Source organism: Ixodes scapularis, unplaced genomic scaffold (assembly GCF_016920785.2).
Source record: "Ixodes scapularis isolate PalLabHiFi unplaced genomic scaffold, ASM1692078v2 PGA_scaffold13__105_contigs__length_92229423, whole genome shotgun sequence".
NCBI classification, from domain to species: Eukaryota; Metazoa; Arthropoda; class Arachnida; order Ixodida; family Ixodidae; genus Ixodes; species Ixodes scapularis.
The window spans coordinates 60,548,782-60,571,768 of record NW_024609839.1 but is presented as its reverse complement, the minus strand read 5'-3'; the positions used below and the strand labels follow the sequence as shown (position 1 = coordinate 60,571,768).

General features: G+C 44.6%; 2 protein-coding genes across 2 annotated transcripts in view; one reads left to right on the top strand and one right to left on the bottom strand.

Annotated features, from left to right (window-relative positions):
- Positions 1–3,006: 3,006 nt before the first annotated feature.
- LOC8027216 (protein FAM114A2) lies at positions 3,007–22,365 on the top strand. The gene is made up of 14 exons (XM_002407577.4): positions 3,007–3,188; positions 4,170–4,529; positions 5,377–5,464; positions 6,185–6,337; positions 6,783–6,883; positions 8,309–8,443; positions 10,061–10,166; positions 11,227–11,391; positions 12,432–12,520; positions 12,795–12,869; positions 14,665–14,804; positions 16,657–16,729; positions 17,897–17,953; positions 18,944–22,365. The coding sequence occupies exons 2-14, from the start codon at positions 4,179–4,181 to the stop codon at positions 19,031–19,033; spliced, it is 1,623 nt and encodes a 540-aa protein (XP_002407621.3). The 5' UTR covers positions 3,007–3,188; positions 4,170–4,178; the 3' UTR covers positions 19,034–22,365.
- Positions 22,313–22,987, bottom strand: part of LOC115316601 (protein SDA1 homolog) — a 29,273-nt gene continuing 28,598 nt past the window's right edge. Inside the window, exon 21 of the mRNA XM_040211686.1 lies at positions 22,313–22,427. Coding sequence (XP_040067620.1) covers positions 22,380–22,427 — 48 coding nt within the window. The 3' untranslated portion in view covers positions 22,313–22,379. The remainder of the gene's footprint in view (positions 22,428–22,987) is intronic.

The window sequence follows — 22,987 nt, the reverse complement described above, 5'->3', positions numbered from 1 at the left end:
CGCGACCAAACGAGCTGGGCAGTTAGGCCTAGCAGGCACCCCGCGACTCGGCGACCGTCTGCCCACGACCGGCTGACGTGCTGAATGGAATATGCCCGCGCGACCCTTGTGAACCCTTCCCGTGTTATACTTTGATCGCTGACCTCAATTTTAGATTAAGAGGTCAATTTTTTCCTCTTGTTATCTCCTTGTTTCCCGAGGCAACGGTGACTCTCGCCGGTGAAAAAGCGGTGAATCTCCGAGAGACGCAGGAAAGGTAAAGCAGCCATCGCTTTGACTAGCAGACGTAAAGCAGGCGACGTTAACTGCGCCAACCCGCCGGCGCCGTCAAAGAGTGAGGGGTCTCGCCGCACAGGAATAGAGGGAAAAAGTATTTGGGAGGGAACTTACGGACACTAACACGCTCACTCTCGGTTCTAAGCAAACAAACCTAGGCGCCCCGGGACACCTCGCCAGTGAGTCCTTTGACTTCCCTCCTTGATGCGCGTCTGCTAGTTGTTAGACAAAAACAACGTACCGCTCGAGTTATTTCGTCTGCCCTCCTGTAAAGGCGAAGTCGAGTTCGCTCCGAAAGTCGCAGGAAAGGTAAAAGAGACGCAGACGGTGTTGCAAGCAGACGACGTTGCAAAGGAGCAGACGACGCTGAGATAGGGGGTCGCGATCAGCCAATCAGGACTCGGCGTTCTGACGTCACCGCTACTTCCTTTCTCATGCGCAGAATACGAAAACGAGCCCACTTGCGAGGCGTATTGCCTTTATTTTAACGATGTACGCAACACTGGTAAACACACTTGCAGGCTTGCGCTGATGAGGCCTTAAAACCGAAACTCTCGTAGCGTGATTCGTGATTGTACGCCACGTCTGCAAGCAGTCACTAAACTGGCCAGTAAACACACGAAAATTGCACCGATACAATTATCTTGTAGGATATCAGCTCATTTTATAATAACTGTGTCAATATGCATTACATGTTTCATTTAAGTTAAGAAAAAGAAAACATAAAACCGTTTTTCGCCAGAAAAAACTAAATATCAACGTTAAGTCTGGTAACAATGTATCTTTGCCGAATCTTTAGAGAAGTTCGGCTTCGCCGAATCCAAAGATTCGGCGCCGAACTTTTGATTGGGCAAAAGTTCGGCCCATCACAACTTGAAACCGACGGAGTGACGCGTCGTCTGCTCACGTTTCAACCTAATACCTAGGAATACCTAGTTATATCCCTCCCAGTATTTCTTCAGAGTTGACAAAGCATCATTTTGTGATACAAAACTAACGAGACCAAATTTGGGGAATGCACTTTGAAGCCGGGAGTTGTACTTTCCTCGAAAAAAAAACAAACAAAAAACTTTATGCGAAGTACAAGTACACACTCGGAGGGTGTACTTCAAGGTATGCTGAACCGAAATTCGGATTTCACGAAATAAGCTTGCAGAAGTGTTCAACAGGGCGCCATAAACCACGAAACATCGCTCGTATGGCCATATCTCGAGCGGATATGGCCCTATTGCTAGAAAATAAAGGAGCGAAAGAGGGAGAATGTTGACGTCATCTTATCGCGGAAAAGTTGAGGAGGCGATATGGCCTTGCTCCCTTTCCTCTCCGCGCCCTCGCGGAGTCAAAGCGAGAAGAGGAGGAAATGAGAATCGCGAGGTCACGCATCTTATCAGCATTGTGCGAGCGCGCTCTTCGTTTACAAAAAAATACGACGATCCGTTGGAGATACCGCTTTATGGGTGACGTTTTGGGATTTCTAGTGTCCCGCCTATCGATTCTGTGTTGTTTTCTGAAATTTCCTTTTCGGTTCAGCATCCCTTTAAAGTAAATTACAAGTTCTCTAAACCTACTTGAAGCACTTAAAGTACTTCCCAACACTGGCGGCCATCATCTCCGAGGCGGTATCCGTGTAAGCGTGAAACTATGGCCCCGGCTACTTAATTAAACACCTTATAGAAACTGAAACCAAAACGCCCGCTCCGTGACGTCACTGTAGCTAGGCCAGCGAGCAGAAAAGCTGGAGTCGGCCGTTCTCCAAGTACAAATATTTTAATTTAAAACTGACGTCCATGCTTATCACACAACTGGAGAATATGTGAAAATTGTGAAATAGCATTTTCTGCCTAGTGCCTTCCAGGTGGTTCCCTGTGGGATAAAGTAAACATAACAACCCAGCTCTAACCACCAATTAGACGGTAACTTTTGTATTTAGAAAAAAAGAATGTATAAGTTTTTTTTTTTTTGCCAGGTGATTCAACATGGCTTCAAAAGACTATCCAATCAATACTTTCCTAGAGCGTCGCGTATAGTTTTAATAAAGTAAAAACAAAAACAAAACAAAAAACCGCAACCGCTCGAAACCTAAACCGAAACTGGACTGGGGAGGAAGAAGAAATATAGAGGAGGAGAGCGTTGCCGAAAGTCGTAGAACACTTTTTTTTTTTTTTTTTTTGAAGCTCTAAAACAGAGTTCTGGATCCGCCTCTGATATGCTGTGCCAGCTGTGCGCGGAATTCTGTAAATCGTCCAACGACGAAAAAACGATTTACCTTCCCCCCGTCTTCCGTCGCTACTGGAGCTGGATCACGCTCGTTTCTGGAACATGAGTGCCGCAAGTGTCGATTTTTTATTGGTATCCAAGCGTGCGAAGGCACAGAGAGACAGCACTTCGGCGTGCCAACGAAGCTTTGAACACGCCGTGAGACCGACGAAACTTGCTTATGACGCGTTCTGCCTTTTTCCTGCGGCACTGCGCCTTCGTAAAAATTTTAACGTGTTTTCATCGGATATGTATCCCGGCTCACACAGAATCCTTAGAACGTCTTCGGCGAAAGACGACCAGTGAGTAGAAAACGTGTCTTTAGCACGCTGCCGCCAACCTCTGCTGCACTAACAAAGAAAGAAAAAAAAAAGAAAAAAAAAAAAGCTGCATGCAAGATGGCTGTCTAGTGGCCGCACTCGCGCATCAATGAGGTCAGTGGTTGACTATGTCTATGACTCTCTTGGTTTTCAGATGACAGGACTTCTGGTTTCGTTTTCTCACTTTCTCCATAAGGCGGCAGCACCGGCGTGATTGCTGCAGAGAAGCGACTTCTTTAGCTGCTGCTGTGCGGAGCCAGGATTTCGTGAACCTAGGCTGCCTTTAATTGACAGTTCGCGTCCGTGAACCCGAGTGCAATCGTGTGCGTTTAACAGGTATGTACGTTACCCATTTAAGTGACGCGTCTCATCCAAACGCGACACCTTCACGCACTCGCCAGATTGGATTGGAAAATTTGGCACCGATCCTCGATTGACGTGTCGCCATGAGTACAGGATTTTCTATCACGACGTGCGGGATTTTGATTCCTGTACGGGAAAGTTCATAAGATCAGCGCACTGCTCAACCTCGGCGCCTAGGGCGAACCTCGTATTTAGCATTTCTTTTAGGCCAGGTAGATTTGGAAGTGTTTCTACACCGATTCGTGATCACATCTCCGTTACTACGAAGCTTTGTATATTCGACTCGCAGCTTACATTTGTCGCATTTATATACATAGTTGCGCTGTAAAAGTCAGCCGACAATATCTTTCCTATTGCGTTATTCACTGGTTTTTGGTCACGCGATAGGTTTATACTTTACATTAAAGCCCCAAGGCATATAAGAATAAGGACAGTAACAGATGTCATATGTCAGTCACAACAGAATTAAGGTGACAGAACTACAGAACTTGCGCATATGCGTAAAGGACCATCATGGAGGATGTCAGTCATATTTAACTAGATGTCTGCTAGCTTACTTGCAATCAAGTGTGTGTGTTCATTGCAGGGTGACCTTTTTAAGGTTAAATCAGATTGACAAAGCCAACCCATCAGCCAGAAGAAGCGTAATGTTAGTTTTGCACATGGTCGAAAATACTTGGATATGACTGAACAGTACATTTGTAGCTCAAGAGATGCCGTTACTAAAAACCAAACCTCAAGGTTCTTCACCACAAAAAGGTTGCTAGACATTACCTAATTTGAGAACCATCTGTTGAAAATCTTCCTGTCGATATGACATGTTGAAACCAACATTTTTATGTTTCAACACTTACTACCATCTTTGCAATCCTAATGGTTGTAAGGTCATCGACAAGTGGCGCTCAGTCCCTGATAAGTGGTACCAAAGTTTGCTGCTTGCATCGCTCGTTCTAGGGGAGGACGATGTCGGAGTCAGAAGAAGCATTTGAGAGTGCCGATGAAGACATAGAGGACCAGAAAGACAAGAACAAGCGACGATCACGAACAACCTCGGAAAAACTGGGCGAGATCAAAGAAGTGGAACCGGCAAGCGTGGCGCAGACCAAAACAGACGGTGAAGCTGCTTCCAAAAGTGTGCCAAAACCCCGAGAAAATTCGGGCGAGACTGCCAGTCCCGGAAGATCTCCGAAGTCAAGCACAAGTGACGACAACTCCTCGAAAGAGTCCGAAAAGTCGAAGGCAGACGAAACGGGGAAAGAGAAAGAGTTTTCGGTCCTGGAGAGGCTTGCCCACGCTGCTTCGAGAGAGGACAAGGTATGCAGCATCATTTTTTCAAACTAGGCTGGCGGGTATTGTGTTGTGACAAAACGACGGCTGCAATGCGATGCCATTCTTTTTGGTGCCACCAGAGAACTTGGGAATCACATACACCCCCACTCTTTTGACAGAGGTATCAGATGACAGAAGCAGCAGACAGAGACAGCAAACGACAGAGGCACCAGACGACAGAGGTAGCAAGGACAGAGGTAGCACATGACAGTAATACCACATGACAGAAGTAGCGGACGGATGACAGAGGTAGCAGACGATAGAGGCAACAGACGGTGAATATGGCCATTTGTTACCAAATTGGTTAGAAGTACAGTCAGAGAAAATCATCAGTGATTGGTCGGGATGTTCTTCACAAAAAGGCAGTTATCTGCCCTTGGTTATGACGGGATGCCCGCATCCAGCAACATGATATGTGGACAACGGAATCTTGAGAAAGCTGAGTTTATGTTTTAAGCAAGAGACTCTCGTGGTCTACTTAGCCGTTGGGGTTTCGTTAAGAACCAGCTATGTGTGGGTTTTTCACTTGTACTTCGCTGATTCTTGTCTGTGCAAAGTACTTTTGTTGCGGGAAGGGGATTTTGAATGGCGGGTTGCAAAAGGTGACCAGCCAATCCGAACACCTTTATGTTCAGCCCAACCGCTGAAGTGAAGAACGTCATCCTGCCTTTTCACATTCCTCAGTGGTATGCACTGGTTCGCCAGTTCTTGACTGGCACTTGGCACTATCTTGACACATAATGTAACGTTTGATTTTTAATGCAGACCAGCTGGGCCCAAAATAATACTTGAGTATCACTGAAAATTTACTTTAATCTTGTCATTATCCTAGGGCCCAATCAACTGGGGCTTTAGCAAGTGGGGCTCATCAATCCTATCCACTGCGGCTACATCAGTCAGCACATTCACAAACCAAGTCTGTAAGTGTTTCAAATATGTCTATTTTGAATCCACTAAGTGACGTGATCGAGGAAATGCTGCATCAGTAAACGCTGTGGAATTAGAAACTCGTTCCAAGTTCCGACAGGCTCGTGCTACAGTCAGTCGCACAAGTAAAAGTGATTGTCGGGCAACAGTTTTGTGTTTCAGTTTGTACATCTGCGAATATTTATAAGCGGAGTCTCCGAGTGCCACCATTTAGCTGTTGGTGTATGTAGTTCTCTCTAGCTTCCAGCAGTGGAAAAACGGGTGCCTGCAGTTGCCAGGACAGTTTTTAAAATACTACTGCGTGCAAAAATAGATGCAAAAAAAAAAAAATTATGCAGGAGATTGTTTGGGGGATTTAAACTTGTGTACAGTTTTGGTTGATGTTACAAGAAGCACTTGCACGGTCCATGAACTATCTCAGCTTTGAGCTTGACATACACACACCACACCACACATACCAGGGGCTTTTGTTCAGATAAAAATTAAACTTAAAATCTGTATTCCTCGGCGTGTGTTGATTGGACAGAGTTGGGAGTTTGCCCCTAAACGTTGAATCCTCCCTATATGCTGCGAGATAGAAGAAGGAAGAGTCTGCGATTTTCTCGACTCCATGGCATGTCAGTCCCTAGCAGGCATGCATTCAGTGTTGCATTTAGTCCGACATTTTCGGTGCAAAAATGCTGTGAAACCTGACGCATTGTTGGTGATTTCAGCTCAGGGTATCGGCACGGTCATCGAGACGGTCGAGTCGACTCTTGGAGCTCCGAGTCCGGAAGAGCTTGCCCAGCATGACGCGGAAAAGCAGAAGACAGAACCGAATGCAGACGACGCTACAGACGCAAGTCACGGCACTGCTCCTGAACCAGGTCTTTGTGAACGCTTGCTTGTTCTATAAATTATTCCACAAGGAAACGCATACTTTCTTAAAAAGTATTTGTGTGCGTATGTTTAGGACAGCGGGAAGTGAGTCAACCCTGATGGGCGCCTGGTGTCTTCGCTGTAGATGAGAAATTTAGCCAGTGCAGTACCACTGCTGGGCCGGGGTCTTTAACGTGTGTCACAGAGTAGCGATACTCGACCCCCGACCAGTACGATGCTCATTCAGATCGAAACGGGCAAGGGAGGTGTTTGAGCCCAGGGTGCCTGAGTTCTGCAGCGTGAGCTATGCGGAGCTCAAGTTTCGCTGCTTCTTTTGCAGTGATTGTGCTGACATCAAAATGCCGAGCTCTGATCGGCTCTGATGGAAGGATAGTAAATAGACCTCAAGGCAGCTTGCTTTGAGCAGCTTGCAGCAGGCTTTGTTCTTTTCAGATCCCGAAAAACCAGCCCAGTCCGATGACAAGGCAGAAAGTTCTGGGGTTGGCGGCATCCTGAGTGGAGTCAGCGCATTCACAAAGGCTATCGAGGCTACTGTGAGTCATTCTAAAGCCTACTTTAAAGTAGCCCTTTGCAGCTGTCACTTGTCGGCCGACGTACCCATTGAAGCACAAGACTGCCATCTGCAGCTTATTTTTAATAACTTTTTGATTAATGCAGAATGCGTTTTAACAGAAGTGAAATTGGCATTTCTGTCACGTTGCCGTTTCCCTACCGAGACATCGCGCTAAATTTAGCAGGCAACCCATATAATAAGAATATCACCCGCGTTTTCGGGTCGCAGGCTTTGCTCCTGCTTTAGGAGCGGTAACTTTAGTGTACCCTCGCAAGTTTCAAGTCGTTGTAGAATTTACTGATTTAGGGGTTGTTGATGACGCTTAGCAAGTTTTTCATTGGAATCGTGTGTTAATTTTTACTAATTTAAGGGGGAACACTACCCAGAAAAGTCAGCTTCTGTACCGCTTGCTTGATTTAAATTAAATATTCAGTGGAAGTTTATATGAGTGGCAAGACCATCCCTGCCAAATTTTATTGTCCTATGTCAATTCTGAAACTTGTTACGAATGTTACAATATGGAAGTCAGTGTGTTTGCTTAGAAAAACTATTGTTTTAAAATAAAATAAAAATTGTTATTTTTTTTGTGTAATATAGTCATAGGAATACCCATAGCACATATCCAGCTAGTTATTTTGCTATTTGCATTGTTTTTCACAAGTTTAACTCCATAAAAAGATTAATTCTTTTTTTTCATGTCTGCACTTTTTTTCAGTTGTAGTTTTTTTTTAGCATAAAAGAATGTTAAAGTAGAAAATCTAACCAGTCAGGCATGTTTCTCACACAATTCTATCCCAGAAAACCACCTAAGAATAATTCTTTATTGTGTAATAGGAAAATGACAGTTTACCTAAATTGAAATTTATGCCGAAAAGTGGAACGGAGAAGAATGTGTTCAAAGTGTTCCAACCCCTACATTTTCTTTAGCATCGATGGACCGAAAATAATTTATAAAAAATTAACTATGCAGTGTAAACGAATGAAACTTTCTGGGTGTACTCTCTAGATGTTGGTGAATGTAAGAATGGCATTTTTTCAAAATAAACCTTTTTTTGCAGAAATTGTTTTTTCTGGGTAGTGTCCCCTCTTAAAAGCTAATTTTAAATGTTGGGCAATTATTTTGCTAATTAGCATGTCTTGAAGTCCTCCACGTTTGCCGTGACTGGCAGTTTGCTTCAAAACGAGCTTCATTTTTTTTCTCAAACACTCTAGTTTTAGGAATTTCTGAAATTCTTTTAAGAGACACCCGTTACCTCACTAATCCCCACCTACCGCCCCTAATGCAGGTGCGGTAGGTCGAAGGAGTGCTCTAACTTTTTATGGTACTGACCCTCTCTAGATTACCTCTTCACCAAACAAACGAGGATGGGGCTAACGTTGGATTTCTTTTTTCCCTTCTCTGAAGGGTTCCAAGGTGCTGAGCGGTGGTCTCGATACACTCGAAATGATAGGCAAAAAGACGATGGACATCTTGACCGAGAATGATCCTGGCCTCCGCAAGAAGCGGTCAATGTTCGACGGGAAAGCAAGCCTGTCGGAGGTGAGGCCAGTTCTTCCCACCTTTATTTATTGATTTATTTAAACCTTAACATGTATACCTGTTGCACCGTCAAACACCATGCAGGGAGTACATGAGCGAAAACGTAAAGAACACATAGGCAAGCGAGAAACATAGGTCACTGTATATAATTAGGGTGACCATAATCCTCGAATTTAAAAACGGGACATAGATGAAGGGGGTGTGAGGAAGAGAAAAAAAGCTCTGCTTTACATAACCATAAACACACGCATTGTTCCAAAGTCCTTCTGTGAGAACCCAAGTGCTTTTCTTCCCCATTTTTTAACAATGTTTTGCTTTTCACAATATTTTAGCAATGGATTTTTTAACAGTGAAATGTTGCCAACCAAAATACGTCAAATTATGTAATAGAGAAAATTCTCTTGCACACACGTTTTTATGTGAACAAAATATACTAGCAGACACAACTACAGTGTTTCATAGCAAGTTCAATTTTATAACATTACGCCTGTAACAAGTAAACATTCTTTCGGATTTCTTTCATTCCCTTGGTACTGATCAGTGATTTCGCAACTGCTATGCATGTTTGCATGAAAACGGGACATGAGGCTTTGTCAGACCAAAAAGACGGGATGGCAGAAATGAAACTCTAAAATGGGACTTTCCCGGCCAAAACGGCACGTCTGGTCACCCTATGCATAGTTAATCTCTGTAACATATTGTAAGAACAATCAACATTGGCAACATAAGCAGCTTCCTCCGGCAGTATGTTCCAATGACGTATAGTTCCTCCCAACTCTTTCCTTACTGGCTGCAATTCTTCTTTCAAATGGTGTTTGCGTTGTTCTGCCAAAGTGGGCGGACTTTACTCATCGGACATCAATCTCTACGGCCCCCCCCCCCCCCCCCCATATCGATTGAGAGCACTCTACATCGCATCGTAATATCTTTCGCACAAAAGTTTGTGACAAATAAAGGTCTAAAACAGTTCACTAGGCACTTTAGCCGAGCAAGAGGTGACAATATCAAACCTAATTACGGCGTTAATTTAGACTTATTGCAGTGAAAACCTCAGAAACGGCACTGTTGGATGCTGTGGTGCATGTCTTGCTTATAAACGGGATTATTATTATTTTTTTTTTTTAGCTCAAAGTACAACATTTGTTTTTGGTCCCATCTGAAAACACTGTGGCCCACGGACCATATTTGCTCAAACATGCATAAATGGATTAATCAGCTCAACAATAAACAATTTCAGAAATATGCAACCCCCCCCCCCCACGGCCTGCTGTCTTCCCGATACATTACGGCAGTCCGATGCGGTGCGTAAAGGTGCTCTGATGAATATATAAGAAGCGATTCGGCATTGGTTTAGCATTTTCCGATTTTAAATGCGGATACCGCACAATGACAACAAAACTTGGTATGTATCAGCTTCCCTACATGTTTGTTTTGTTTTATTTTTCTGTCCCAAATCCACACTAATGAGAGAGAAGGGATTGCACCGCTTCCAGGATGCACGAGGCGTGCGAGTCGCCACCGTTCGAATTGGGTGGTAGCTTGCGCCACCTGGCCCTCAACCAGGATACCGTTGTCGAGTTAGTCCGGCATCTTCTGTAAGAGGAGTTTCGGTTCCAGATGCTGAGGGAGGCCAAGGAGAAGGCGGAGAAGGAAGCTCAGGGCCAGGAGAGCGAGAAAGCCCGGGACTCTGTCAATTACAGCAGGCTTTTTGATGAGCACCAAGGTAGGGACCCGGCTCGTTTGTCTATGTACCATTCTGGCGGTCATCTTGAACCTGCCGTTTTCGTGGGCTTTAGCAGATTGGCTTTTGTGGTAGAGCCGTTTCATGTGGAAATCCCATGAATGGCACTCATGCAGTTCTATAATAAACCATTGTAATTGAATTACTTCCTCCAGTTTTGGTAATATCTTACTGTATTTTGGATTTGAGAATTTACTCATATTATACTAGTGTGCCAAGCAAAGTTTGCAGAAATAAATTAATTACATGGACTTATTGAAGTACTTTTTTTGTAATAATAATACTAGTAATAGTAATATTAATTCTTTATTTTCTTTGCATCACAGAACAACTTTACAGTTTTGATGTGGTAGCACAATATATAAATTTAAGAGATACAATTCATATACTTTCACTGATGACTGAAAATGAAAGAGGCCGAACTCATCACGGGAAACTTGTAAATAAATCGCACTAAGCTAGTTCACACTAAAAAAATTTCATGCTTCTTAGAAAAGAAAAAAAAGATATTTCATAAAGAAATTTTCCTGAACGTAAATTCACACAAAAAAGAAAATGTCTTATATCATCAAGAGTCTTGAACAAGAAGAAAAAAAAAGGGTCGGCTATTGCAGGGGTGGAGGCACATGTTGGATTCTCTTACTTTAATTCATCTTTAATAATACAAATGGCCCTGGATTTCATTACTGTTCTAGTACTTTTCCAAGGACAACCATATCAAGAGTGTAATAGTTCCTGAGCTGTAGTTTTTAAAAAAAAGCAATTTTTGAAGCTAAATACAATACCAATATTGTCACCGTTTTCAAGGTGCAGCGTTTTGTAAAGGCAAGGATACGATTCTTGGGTTGTGTCATGTTCTACGACAATCTTTTGCAGACAATCGTATAAAGAGTGGAAAAGTTTCCACGTCATGCTACTATTTTTCAAAGCAATTTTTGAGGCTGAATAATTTCGACATCTCAACGGCTCTTGACCAACCAATTGGAAATGCAATTTAAATGCGAAACTAGAGGTTGAGGGCATTTCCGTCCAAACTGCCCAGGTCTGGTACACCTGGAAGCCCTGGAAATGCTGTGCAGCGAACGGCGCACCGCCGTTCAGCAGCAGCTGCAGAACACCGCCGAGGAAGACAAAGCTGAACTGGGCGCTTTGCTGGACAAGCTGAAGAGGACCTGTGAGAGTCTTCCTGCCGCGGACGACACCCCCGGTAATAGAGCTTGCAGAGTCGCAATCCCACTATAGGCAATTCGTTTCGTTGTGCCATCAACCACTCGGGCTGTACCAGTCAATTGCTTTTCCAACTTGCATTGTTGTTTTTCACGAGGCCGAGTTAGGTGGTAGGTGTGCTCCCACAGACAATACAAGCCAAAACACCCGGCTGGCCTTTTTTTTTTTTACGTCTGCGGTCCCCACAAGTTTTACTGTCTCTTAATTTCTCGAAATTTTTTTACTATGGGACTTTTACTTCATACTTCATTTCTAGGTTTGACCAGTTCTTTGAAAACTTATCAGGTAGGCCGAAGAGGCATGCAGAACTATTTTAGCTCATATTGTCTGCGACAGTATGTTTTTAATTCTTTAATTTAATTCATGAAGTTAAAACACGCTGCAATCTTTTTTTTTGCAAAACAGTAGCAGCAGAGGAACTAGAGGAGGATTTGTGCTGGTTTCACGGCGATCTGTCGTTATGTGAACGTTTTCACAAATTTCAGCGCACAAATATTTGAGAGATATAAGAGGCACCAAAACAGCTTCTGAGATCCTTTCATGGCATAAAAAAAATCTATATGCCCCAAGCATCTTAAAAAAAAAAATTACAATCACATATGGCCAATTTCAGGAAAAGGATGTAAGGCAATGTTTCCTCTCACTTTTAATACGGAGCGCAAGTTCGTCTGCTTCTTGCACGGGGGTTGCAGTGACGTCAGAACACCGAGTTCTGATTGGCTCTGATTGGAAGGATAGTGGGTAGACCTCAGTGCAGCTGGCATTGAGGTCTACCCACTATTCTTCTATCAGAGCCAATCAGAGCTCGACACTATGACTTGTCTGCAAACCCTGCACAAGAAGCAGACGAACTTGCGCTCCGCATAGGAAAAAAAAGCCATGATTGTAATTCTGAATTTTCTAGGTCGCATCGACTGAGCCTGCGCCACGAAAATCCTATCACAAGACCCGCTTTGCTAGTGCACTTTTAAGAACTATTGCCCAAATTGTTTTTCCTGCGTCACTCGTTGCATTCTGCAGACGACGAGGTGGACCAGGACTTTGAGAAGCTCGTGACCGGGCACTTGATCGAGATCGGCCTCAACCTGAGAGGGGAGAAGCTGAAGGAGGTAAGAGACAACAAAAAGCCATCGCTTCTTCGCCTACTCTTTCGAGAAAAGAGCTCTTGCCGCGAACAAACAGCCCAGCGGTCTCACTGATTGGATGGCATACTTCTTCCGCTTTTTGTGTTTCCACAAGCTAAGTTACGTAACATATCTTAAATGAGCTGCATAAAATTTTTAAGGGTATTGTGCGATTATACTTGGCATCAACAACTGATGCATCCACATTAACGTAGGTCAGTGTGCAGGAATTTACCGTCGCCTGCTCCCTTCGTTGCAGACGGATGCCGACGTGAGACTCTGGTTGAGAGAGTGCGCTGAAAGCCAGGAGAAAGGAGAGAAAAAGGATCCCAAGGTGCGTCGTTTTGTCAGCAAGGAACGTCGTGCGGCCCGAAATGTCTCAATCTCTTCATTCTTAAAGGCCTTAGGATGAAATTTAAACAAGTAGATTATTCTTCAAATGAAATGCTCATAAACTACTTCATGTATAGACCTTTTCTGCAAGTGCTCCGCCATCTTGAATTGACGTCACTTCCAGTATGGGCGAAAACATTGTTTTGCCTTTGCCAGGCCAATAGAAGGCATTTAGGATATAATCGTAAACGTCACACTTTCTCGTTTTGCCTCCCCTTTATTTTTTTACTATTTGCAGGTTGAAACGTTGGATTATTTTTTCGTCGCCCATACCGGATACGCCTATTAGGTGGCTGGAGACGAGAGTACACAGAAAAGGTCTATACACCCAGTTTCACAATTTTTTGAGCTCCAGTAATTGCAATAATAAATTTACGAATTTTGATCATTTTCATCTGGCGACCATACAACACTGCCCAAGTTGGTTACACCATAGTGCCCATAAACCGCGTGATCACGTACACTCTCCCATTCTAGGCGCCCCCATGATCGCCCAAGCTCGCCTAGCCACGGTACGATCAAAAACTCGCGCAACTCGGCTATTCTCGCTGTTGCCCCCCGCCCTTTGACCTTGCACCCTGCATGCGCCTGTCACGGACGACGGCGAACACGGCTAGTTCGTCCGCAACTCATCCTCGCTGGAACTGGTCACCAGTGCGTCGCAGTCAAAATGGCCAGCTTCCAACATCTTCATAACTACCACTCTCATCATTGCTGCGATCAGTGTCATGAAGTGAGCTATGCCGTGGACGAAATTATCACAAACCGCATGGTCGAAACACGGAAGGCAAACGAGGAAGCTGAAACTTCAGACGCCGAGAGAGTCAAGTTTGCGAGTGCATGCAAGAGGATGCCGCGCGTTGGGCGGATGACGTCACCAACCGAGCAACCGCGGCGGCCTTTTCAAATGGGGCAGATCCAAGGGTCCCGCATACAACTTGGTTTATCCACAAAACTATTTCACCCTTTTCAAAACAAACTGAGCAGAAATATAGGAACATACAATGGGTGCGAGTAGTATAGTTAGGTCATAGTTACCTAACCCCTTTTAGAGGGCAATGCAACAATTTTTGTACTTTTACCGCTTAGAGTTATTTTTTGCTGTTCATAACCTGTGAAACGCACATAAGTTTTTTTTTCTCCACGCAATGGCAGTCGCAAGAAAAGTTTCAGAAATGCAAGTAGCTATTCTCCCCTTCGACCTGCAACCAGAACAAGCGACCGCGTGATATAGAGCCGATGTTACGCCACTAATGCTTATCATAGCCACGTGCTGGGGTCAACAAAGTACAGATTACATGCCGAGTTGCGCACATTCCTAAAATTCGACTACTATTCCCATCGTCGCAGCGATTGGGCCCAAGCTACTTCCCAAATGCGTGTCGAGGCATTGATCCCCTTGAGCCCAAATCGACTGCTCACGCGGTGCTCATGTCCACAGTACGTGCCGCATTTAAATATCGTCACCATGGAGATCGCAAAGCTTGGTGACGAAACTCTAGGGATTGCATTGTCGACGATGCCATCAATGCAATCCCCACAACTTCGTCGTTGAGTTTTGCGAAGTAGACACTGGAAGAAAACGTTTGCTTTCATCCTTGAAATCACCCGACGACAAAGAGGCGCTTGTCGGGCAGTGGCGTTGCGTGTGAGTGTACTTGGGTCCTGCCAGTGCCAGTGAGCTTGTGTGAAGTGAGAAGCACGCCTACTCAACGTTGTTGCACCTTCAACCGCAGGAGATCTACCCGAAGAGCATAGAAACCCTAGCGGAAATGACGGCCAAGACCATCGAGCTGTACCACAAGGTTGCTGAGCTTCTACTGGTGAAGCCCTTGTCGGACAGGACGCCGATGCACTACGCCACCCAGCTCACTGGGTGAGTGGCATTCGCTCGCGCTCAGTGATTCGTCTGCTCCTTGCATCTGCTCCTTGCGTTTGCTCCTTGTGCACCTGTTTACGTGCCAAATGTGCCCACAAGGTTTTGTTTCCCTCCGAAATTTTAACTATTTCATTTCATTTATTTTCTCTCGGGGCCCAAAAGCATTACAGAGAGGAACAGGGCACTGTAACATACTCAAGAAAGCAAAAACAGTAGAAAGGCAAAAGAACATAATTAGTACAAAAAATCATATACCAATTTGTGATTGCAATCCTAAAATCAGTGGTGTTGGCAGTTGCAACTATGATTGCTGGAAGGCAGTTCAAATCGATGGAGGTCTAGGGCAAGAAGGAGGCGTCAAAAGTAGAACTGCAAGAATGCAGGCAAGCTGGTTATGAAAGATCATAATCTAAACCCCCGAGACAAGGAGAAATAAAATAACGGACAAGACGACACAAACTCTCTAACGCAGCCAAGACTATTCATGAGAGAAATGCAGTTTATAGCCGTCCACGCAGACAGGAAAGAGGGAGGGAAAAAAGACATGCCGCCGCAAAGTCGCCGGAACTGAGGCAGGCCATTATGTGAAGAGACTTACTCTTGTGCAAAGGAAGCGATTCTTTCAAGAGAATGATAAAGGAAACCTTGAGTATAGGGGACTACGTGAATTGTGTGAGCCAGCCGTCCACAGTTTTGAATGAACACGTGAGAAAGCTCCTGGTGCAAGCTTTCATTGTTGTTGTTGTTCAGGGGGAAGAGGGGGGGGGGGGGGGGGGGCGGGCGGAATGCAGCCTTTTGCTCGGATCACATAGATTATTGTGTCGATTAGCTTGGCGGCGGATGTCTGCTGGTGGTGTGGTGTGGCGTCTGGGTGGAGGTCCATCTTTTTGTCTTCCCTCTTTCCTGTCTGTGTGGACAGCTATAAATTGCCTTTCCCTCGCAAATAAACTCGGCTGCATTTGAGATTTTATGTCGTCTTGTCCATAGTTTTATTTCTCCTTGTCTCGGAGTTTAGATCGTGATCAAAAGTAGATGAGCTAGAATGGGGGCTTCTAACTCTTAGTTGATGATTGGTGTGTGACAAAATGCAATAGGGTTTTGAAAATAGCATTTGGGGAAGTGTTGGGTTAGAGTGACAGATCTTGTCAAACAAACATAGGCGAGGAATTTTTCTACGTAGGGACAGATCAGGCAAGGATTGGGATGCTTTCATAGAGGTAATGCTAACTGTGCGACGATAGTCGGAAAATATAAAACAAAGGTGTAAATAGTTAGGAAGCATGAAACGGTGCACGATTGCCTGTCTCGTCATAGGGCATTCCCTGCACATTCTCTATGTTGCCCTTTCAATGGCGTGCCCCTCGTTGCATTTCGACATGCCAAAGATGCATTTTGCGACGCTTGCACGCTGTATAGCTGGCTGCCTCCTGAATCACTTCCGCTTTCATTTTTTGAAAGAATACAACCTTTCTAAGCTCTTTAGTGGCCACAGACCGCTCAGGAGTATGCAACCACCGGGCTGTCTGTGTCTGAGAAGCGCACACTATGTTTTTAATAGGACTTTTAAGCAGGCCCGGAGCAGTTTTAATCTGGCTCTTTTAACTCGCTGCAAGATATTTTTTTTTATGCTTTATCACTACTCATTAATACTGATAAAGATTAGAGATAACTTCATGCCGTAGTAGTTACGAGCATCATATAAGAACTGAACTGTGGTGCTTCGCCACCCGAAAGGTCGAATGGGGTTGGTGTGCAAATCATGGGGTGGAGATGCAAACTATGTTTTCCAATTGCAGACTGGATCGCTTAGTTTTAATGTTTTTTGGTCTTTTTCTTCTTCTGCCTCCAGCCTCACAGCAGTGCTCTGCACGGAGGTCGGGATCCTGTCCTCGAGGTTCGGACGATGTCTCAACACTGCGGCGGTGAGTTGTGCCCAAGCTTCGAGCAGTCCGTGGCACGTGTACGTGGATGCAGAGAATATATCGGGTGTTCTGGCGGAAACTTTCAAAAACCGCTAAAAATAGGGTGGTTGAGAGAAAAGCAATTTGTATAGGCTGTATCGGGGATGCAGCCGCAGTGGGTATGTGAAACCTCTTGTGCGTGCCGCAATGGGTGTACAAGCACTAGGGGACACAAATGACGTAACCAAATATACACAACTTGCATTCATTCATGCATTACAAAGCTTGCATGCTTGACTTGTGTTACAGCTAACAGGGGTCTTACGGTCTAATCGTGCAATCGTGCTTGCTCCCTATTCGCTCCCTGGTGGGCAAGGATTGGCATGCCTCTACCTTACTGCCCGAGTCTCTTCACGGCATTTCTGGAACCTGCATGCCGAGCATGAAGGCACCATAGCCGAGCAACTGTCAAATCTCTGCAACAAATTAGGCACTTGTAAACCTCAGTAACTCCTGATGAGCGCTGGTTTGAGTTCAATGAATTATGTCTACTATGGCAGGGTGAGGTCTCTCAAACTCTGATAGGAAATCGAAACGTGGCACATCCAAATTAAGTGTTTTATTGGAACGCCGTGAAAATGCTGCACCCGCCTTACATCTTTCTGAAATGAGTTGATTTAGTGGTTTTTTTATGATGCTCAGCAGGTTTGTAATTGAAACCATCTGTCTAGCTTCACCAATTTAAAAGGTAATTAGCAAATTGTAGTTCATCATTCGCTGATCAGTAGGTTTTTCTTGCAGTCACTGACGTCCCCCGTGGCTGGCAGATTTTTCCCGGAAAGAGTTCCTTTTTTTCTTAACCTATTTTTGGAGATTTGGGGAAGTCTTCTCCGAAACACCTGATATTTCAGGAAACAGTGATTTTATGGCTACTGGAATGCTGAAAACGTGTTGATAGAAGGAAATTTGACAGCGCAAGCCCCGTTTCCAGATTATGGTCTACGAAAGGCCGAGAATTCAGTGGAAGCTCCGACTCCAGCATGCATGCTCGTGACTTTCGTTGCACGTGCAACAAAGTGTTACTAAGGACAAAAAGCTCGAATTGGATGTCTGCTGCGTTCTTAAACTGTCGTCGGCTTTACCATATAATTACCGCAGCATGAACGAAGCGTACACTTTGTTTTCCAGGACGACTCCGAGGATCCGGACTCGGTGACTCCACTGATCACCAACGTTTACCTCGAGGTGAGTTGGACGATTGTGAATCTAGTTTGGGAAGAATTTCTGAGACGAACGTGGGCAGCAATGGACCTTTTTCCAGTCACAAGTTTCTGAGCATTCGTACGCCCTCCCTCCTAGCCTCGCTTCCTGCTGCTGCCGTTTTCGGAAGCCACTGTTCCACACGACCAACATTGTTGGCGCCTATCTTTGCACATAGTTAGTCTTTTGTGACAATTCTTTTAGAAAGTGTCTGTAGTATGGGGCATAGAACTCGATACAAACCTACATGACGGCACAACGCTAATTTGTTCTCAGGGGTGCTTCATTTGTAGTTTGCAGACAAGCCCCCAGATGGCACTCATTAGTTGAAAAAGGTCCATTGTCAGTGTATATACTATTTTGTTTCCTAGATGATTAATGCAAGATAATATTCGCTTCCTTGCTTCGGTTGCGTGCATACGTGTACTTATTGCACCGTGGGAAACATCAAAGACTGCGCCTTTGCAGTCGTACCACTGGATAAATTTGTCGACTACTGTGTGAACCAGTGTCGCCATACCTTTACCACGCCGTCTAAACACTCCCATGGAAGTTGCCTCCACTTTGTAAGCCTTACAGAAACCTTTATACTGCAGAACCGCTGTGGTAGAACAAAGGATAGGCCTTTGTGCCACATCGGCATTTTTACTTTAGCATTGGTACTTTCAATAAGTATGCAAGCATCAAAAGGCTGGTACCAGAACCTTGCTTTATTGTAAGGGGAGGGCTTTGCGAAAGGAGCTTGTCCTGCTTTCCTTAACCATCGGGGTAATTGATCCCTTCTATGTGGTACATTGTTTTTAAGCCTCATTATATTGCTATTCCCTTCACGTATGTGCTCCTGCATGAACTCAAATGACTCTGCAGTATTATTAAATAAACAAAAAAAAATAATATGTCCCATTACGGGAGTTTCCATAACCGTTTTCAAAACTTTGATATGTGGCAGTGGTTCATGTGCTCCGTCGTTTGCAGGCTTCGAACAGCAACACGTACATCCAAGACGGGTTCCAGCTGATGGTTCCCATCCTGCAGTCACTCGCGCTGCAACAAAAGGACGGTTGAAAGGATCGAAGGCGGGCCTCCCGCACGACTCGGCATTTTCCCTCGGCTATGCCCCGTTTCCCGTGTGGCGTCGTCCAAGCGTCGTCAGTGTCTTCATCGCCGTCTCAGTGTGGTTACTGTGATGTAGGAGCGAAGTCCAAATCGCTACGAGAAACAGGCAACAATCGAACGGAGGTGAAAGTGTCAGAAGCTATGCCTCTCTCTTTTTTTTTTTTCTTGTGTTTTTGAGCACGCAGGTGAAATTTAAAAAAAAAAACAAAAAAACTTTCGAGGGCGAGATAGATTTGGGATGGAAGCGTGGGAACGGCGGATCGCACAGTCCCGTCAAATGCAGGTAGCGTTTGCAAATTGGGACAAAACCAACCACTGCTTACAACCTTGCTTTCGCAGCACTTTTGTTTTTGGCAAATAACAGGCAAATATTGTGAATGACTCTGCTCAGAGTGGTGGCTACTACGACGGACGGGCCCATTTACCCCAAAATATTTCGTTTCCCAAAAATTAAGAAAAAATGGCAATCCAGAAATTTTTAAAACAGTAAGCAATGATAAAATGATTCGTATCACCGCCGTCAGGACTCCTCAAGCTTCGTGTTAAAGCTTTTTCCTTCCTGCTTCACCATTTCTTCAAAATGGAAATAATAATTATTATTATTAAGTCATTGCGCTAAGGGTTTCTTCAAGAAGCAACATCTTGTGAGATAAGTTGATCAGGGAGTAGCTTTGGAGAGTGCTCAAGTTGCACGAAGCCCCCTCACGATGCCTTCATGTTGAGACATTCTTTAGCCTCGGTCCCCTGGACTTTGTGTTCGAGGACTTGCCAGTCCGCGTTTCAAGAAGCGATTGCCCGTTGCAATTTTGTGTCCTCATGTAGGTCGACGTTGTAGTTTGTGTAGGAGACGAATCGAGGAAAGGGTGAAGCGATGTTTACCTTGAGAACTGTGCTATTTTAAGAAGCAGACCCTTTGTTGCTGCTGGGCGGTGCGTTCCGGGGGACTAAGAAATGGTAGCTGAGCCTCCTGCTAAATGACGCTGTAAAAACTGAAAAAAGTACAATGCTAGAACTTGCTGTCAAGATGGGCTCTTAAAAAGAGATATTTCTTGCATATTGTGAACAGAACAAAAAAAAATACTATTGCATAAAGCAAAACATTGTACGGTGCTTGTAAGGACGGTTAAAGGCAATAGGTTTCACTGTCATATGTGATGCCAATTGTTATAGCGGTGTAAAGTAGAAGAGATATTTTTTTCTAATACTTGCAAGTTTTACAACTCGTGGCTGTAGGATGTGATTAGGAAGTGGATATTAAGATATGTTGTCAGTGTACACTTTTGTCTCTGCACTCGAGAAACAAATCAACTTCAATAATTTGCAGCTACGATCAGTGATTGGAGGGGCCTACCAATGGAATCAAACTTGCCACTATGCGATGCAACCTTAATTTGGAGGAAGCATTTAGCAACAGCACCCATTCTCAAAGATTTGTTCAAGACTGAAGGCCCCCTTTTAGCAACAGACCCTTCTGTTATGCAAAGTGTGTTAGCTAACCAGTAGTTAGTCGCAAGTGTACCCATATTCTGTATAAATTGGTTATGATGGTAGTGTTGCATAGGTTGGGCTGTTATGAAGAGGTATGCGCTGTATGTTCTTCAATACCTTTAGCCTGAATGTGACGGCGGCACTTTGTTGCACTTTACTCGCACGAGCCCACTACAGTGGCAGTTCTGCTGGCAGCCTTCCTTTAGTCACTTGGGAAAGCTGGCTATTTTGCATTTGGACTGACTGTGCTGCACTCTGTACATTGTTGTCACGATGAAAGCGCCAATTGCAATAGCACCCTTACCTGTCTTCTCTTGTTCGCATCTTCAAATTCTATTTTGCCTGTCACAGAATACAACTATCTCAGTGTTTTTTCAATGTAAGCCATGCATGTAGTCACCTTGCGGTAAGCAGTGTTGGTGGATGTTTACATATGACAACTGCATGCTCAGCCATCGTGGGTCGCCCAAGAAAAACATTTGCGACGATATGTGCCAACTAGGATTAATTAAAGCTCTATCCCACCGCCGAAACTCTAGCGTCAAAGCTGCACCGATTCTTCTACGATGGACAGCTTTGAAGAGGGTTCTTCAAGTGGAACAAGTTTTGCTTCGTTTTTTTTCCGAGATTAAAAATTCAAACTTGGAGGCACGAGACATTTTCACTGACCCTTACTGCCATCTAACTGAACTGCATTTATTAATCGGGTACACGGTAGGGTGGTTGCCACACTCTTAATGTACTAGTGCTAGTTTCATGTAATGTCTTGGAACATACGTTCCCTGACGATTCTCAGTCAGTAATGCGGTCGGTGTATAGCTATTAGTACAGAATATAGTACTGGATCAGTATAAGCTAATTTACAATTAGCTGGGACGGCTGCAACGGTTCTGCGGGACGGAATCTCGTGAAACGTTGCGAAAGGAGACGTGTGCCGCAAACTTTTACGGTGGTCACTTCATTGCGAGCATCTCAGAATGAAGTCAGTTTTGGTCCCAATTGAATGTGCTCTGCATTGTTTTCCCCAACAAAGAAATTGGTAGCTTTCGACCTCAGTGTCCATGTCCGCCGTCGTAAAAGTCTGTAGGAAATGGGCAGTCAAACCAAGCTACAAGGCGTCGTGCCTTCCAGGCACTCAAGGTCGCTCGCGACCAGCCAGGTTCAAATAGGAAGGGCCCAGATTAGCTGGTAACAACGGTGTAACAAAGGCACTCGGGCAGTTGTCTTAAGAGTCCACTTACTACCAAGTTTCTTCTGTGTTAGTCTTGTGCAGCTCATCGTCCCGTTATGGCACGCTACACCTCGTAAAATAGGGCGGGAAGCTTGCCGATCGGTCGGCGTTCTCCGAAATAACGAAATTACACTTGCCAATCGGCCGGCGTGTCTGTAATGCACCCTTGCCGCACCTCACCCCGTTGGCACAGGGGCAGACGCAATTATTTCCTCTGGTCTATGGTCGCCGACAACTTAAGAAACATGGGGTGTGGAGGGTCCCCAGCATCTTATCATAGCTCCTCGGCCAATGAGATTGCGACGTCCGTTGATAAGAGCGTCGAAGAACCAATCACAAAGCAAGAAACGGGGATAAGATAAGCCACGCCCCGCGTTTCCTGAGCCGTCAGCAACTACAGCATCTTGTCGTTACGACGCGAGTTCAGACGTATTCTCTCCCTTGGATTCTTCGCTGTTCACAGATCCCGGTTTGACTAGGCTCACAACTGCCCAAACACAAGTCACTTGTAAGCGTTTCAAGTTGTAATAAAAGAAAAGCCACAGAGATGTAACACCCCCTTCTCCAGTGGTTCCTTCACTTCCTCCTTTTCTTCTGTTTCAGCAGTGCGTCCCTCAGGGCAATCTGTAAGAGAGGAGCGGTCATTGAAAGTGTGAGCGCTTGCCATAGTTTCCGTTGGTGGCACACGTGCCTAATTTGCTCGGTCAAATGAGTGCATATCCGCAATGGAATTCACGTTATAGTATACGGGTCTGTGGCACGCTTCGACCGGCCATAACTTACACAATGCATACGATGACACACCTTGCACAAAAAGCATCATATAGAATGTGAGTTCATCGTGTGCGAACTTAACCACTGGCCATGTGCACACATTCTTAACTTTCTAATTTGTTGTGTATTTTACCTGATCTTCAAACTGAGTAGTACATTACAAAACTTCAGATGGTATGTATATTCCTATTAATTTCGGCATTATAGTACACTTAGAAATTCGCTAAACAGTATGGTTTAGCTAGTTTAGTGCTTTGCCCGTGGCATGCGTAGACTGCTGCAAAGCGCTATCTGCCGGCGCTTAAAAAGACACAAAATGAGAACAACATTTTCTTAAAACTTATTTTAAAAACATGTTATTTTTTTTCACAAAAATTGCGTACTATTGTTTTTAGATGCAATTTAAATGG

What these genes read in the sequence shown, in the direction of transcription:
- LOC8027216 (XM_002407577.4), top strand. Translation starts at nt 4,179, where the DNA reads ATGTCGGAGTCAGAAGAAGCATTTGAGAGTGCCGATGAAGACATAGAG. An exon ending in CAAAGGCTATCGAGGCTACT is followed by an intron (nt 6,884 to 8,308) that starts GTGAGTCATTCT and finishes CCTTCTCTGAAG; the next exon opens with GGTTCCAAGGTGCTGAGCGG. An exon ending in GATGTCTCAACACTGCGGCG is followed by an intron (nt 16,730 to 17,896) that starts GTGAGTTGTGCC and finishes TTTGTTTTCCAG; the next exon opens with GACGACTCCGAGGATCCGGA.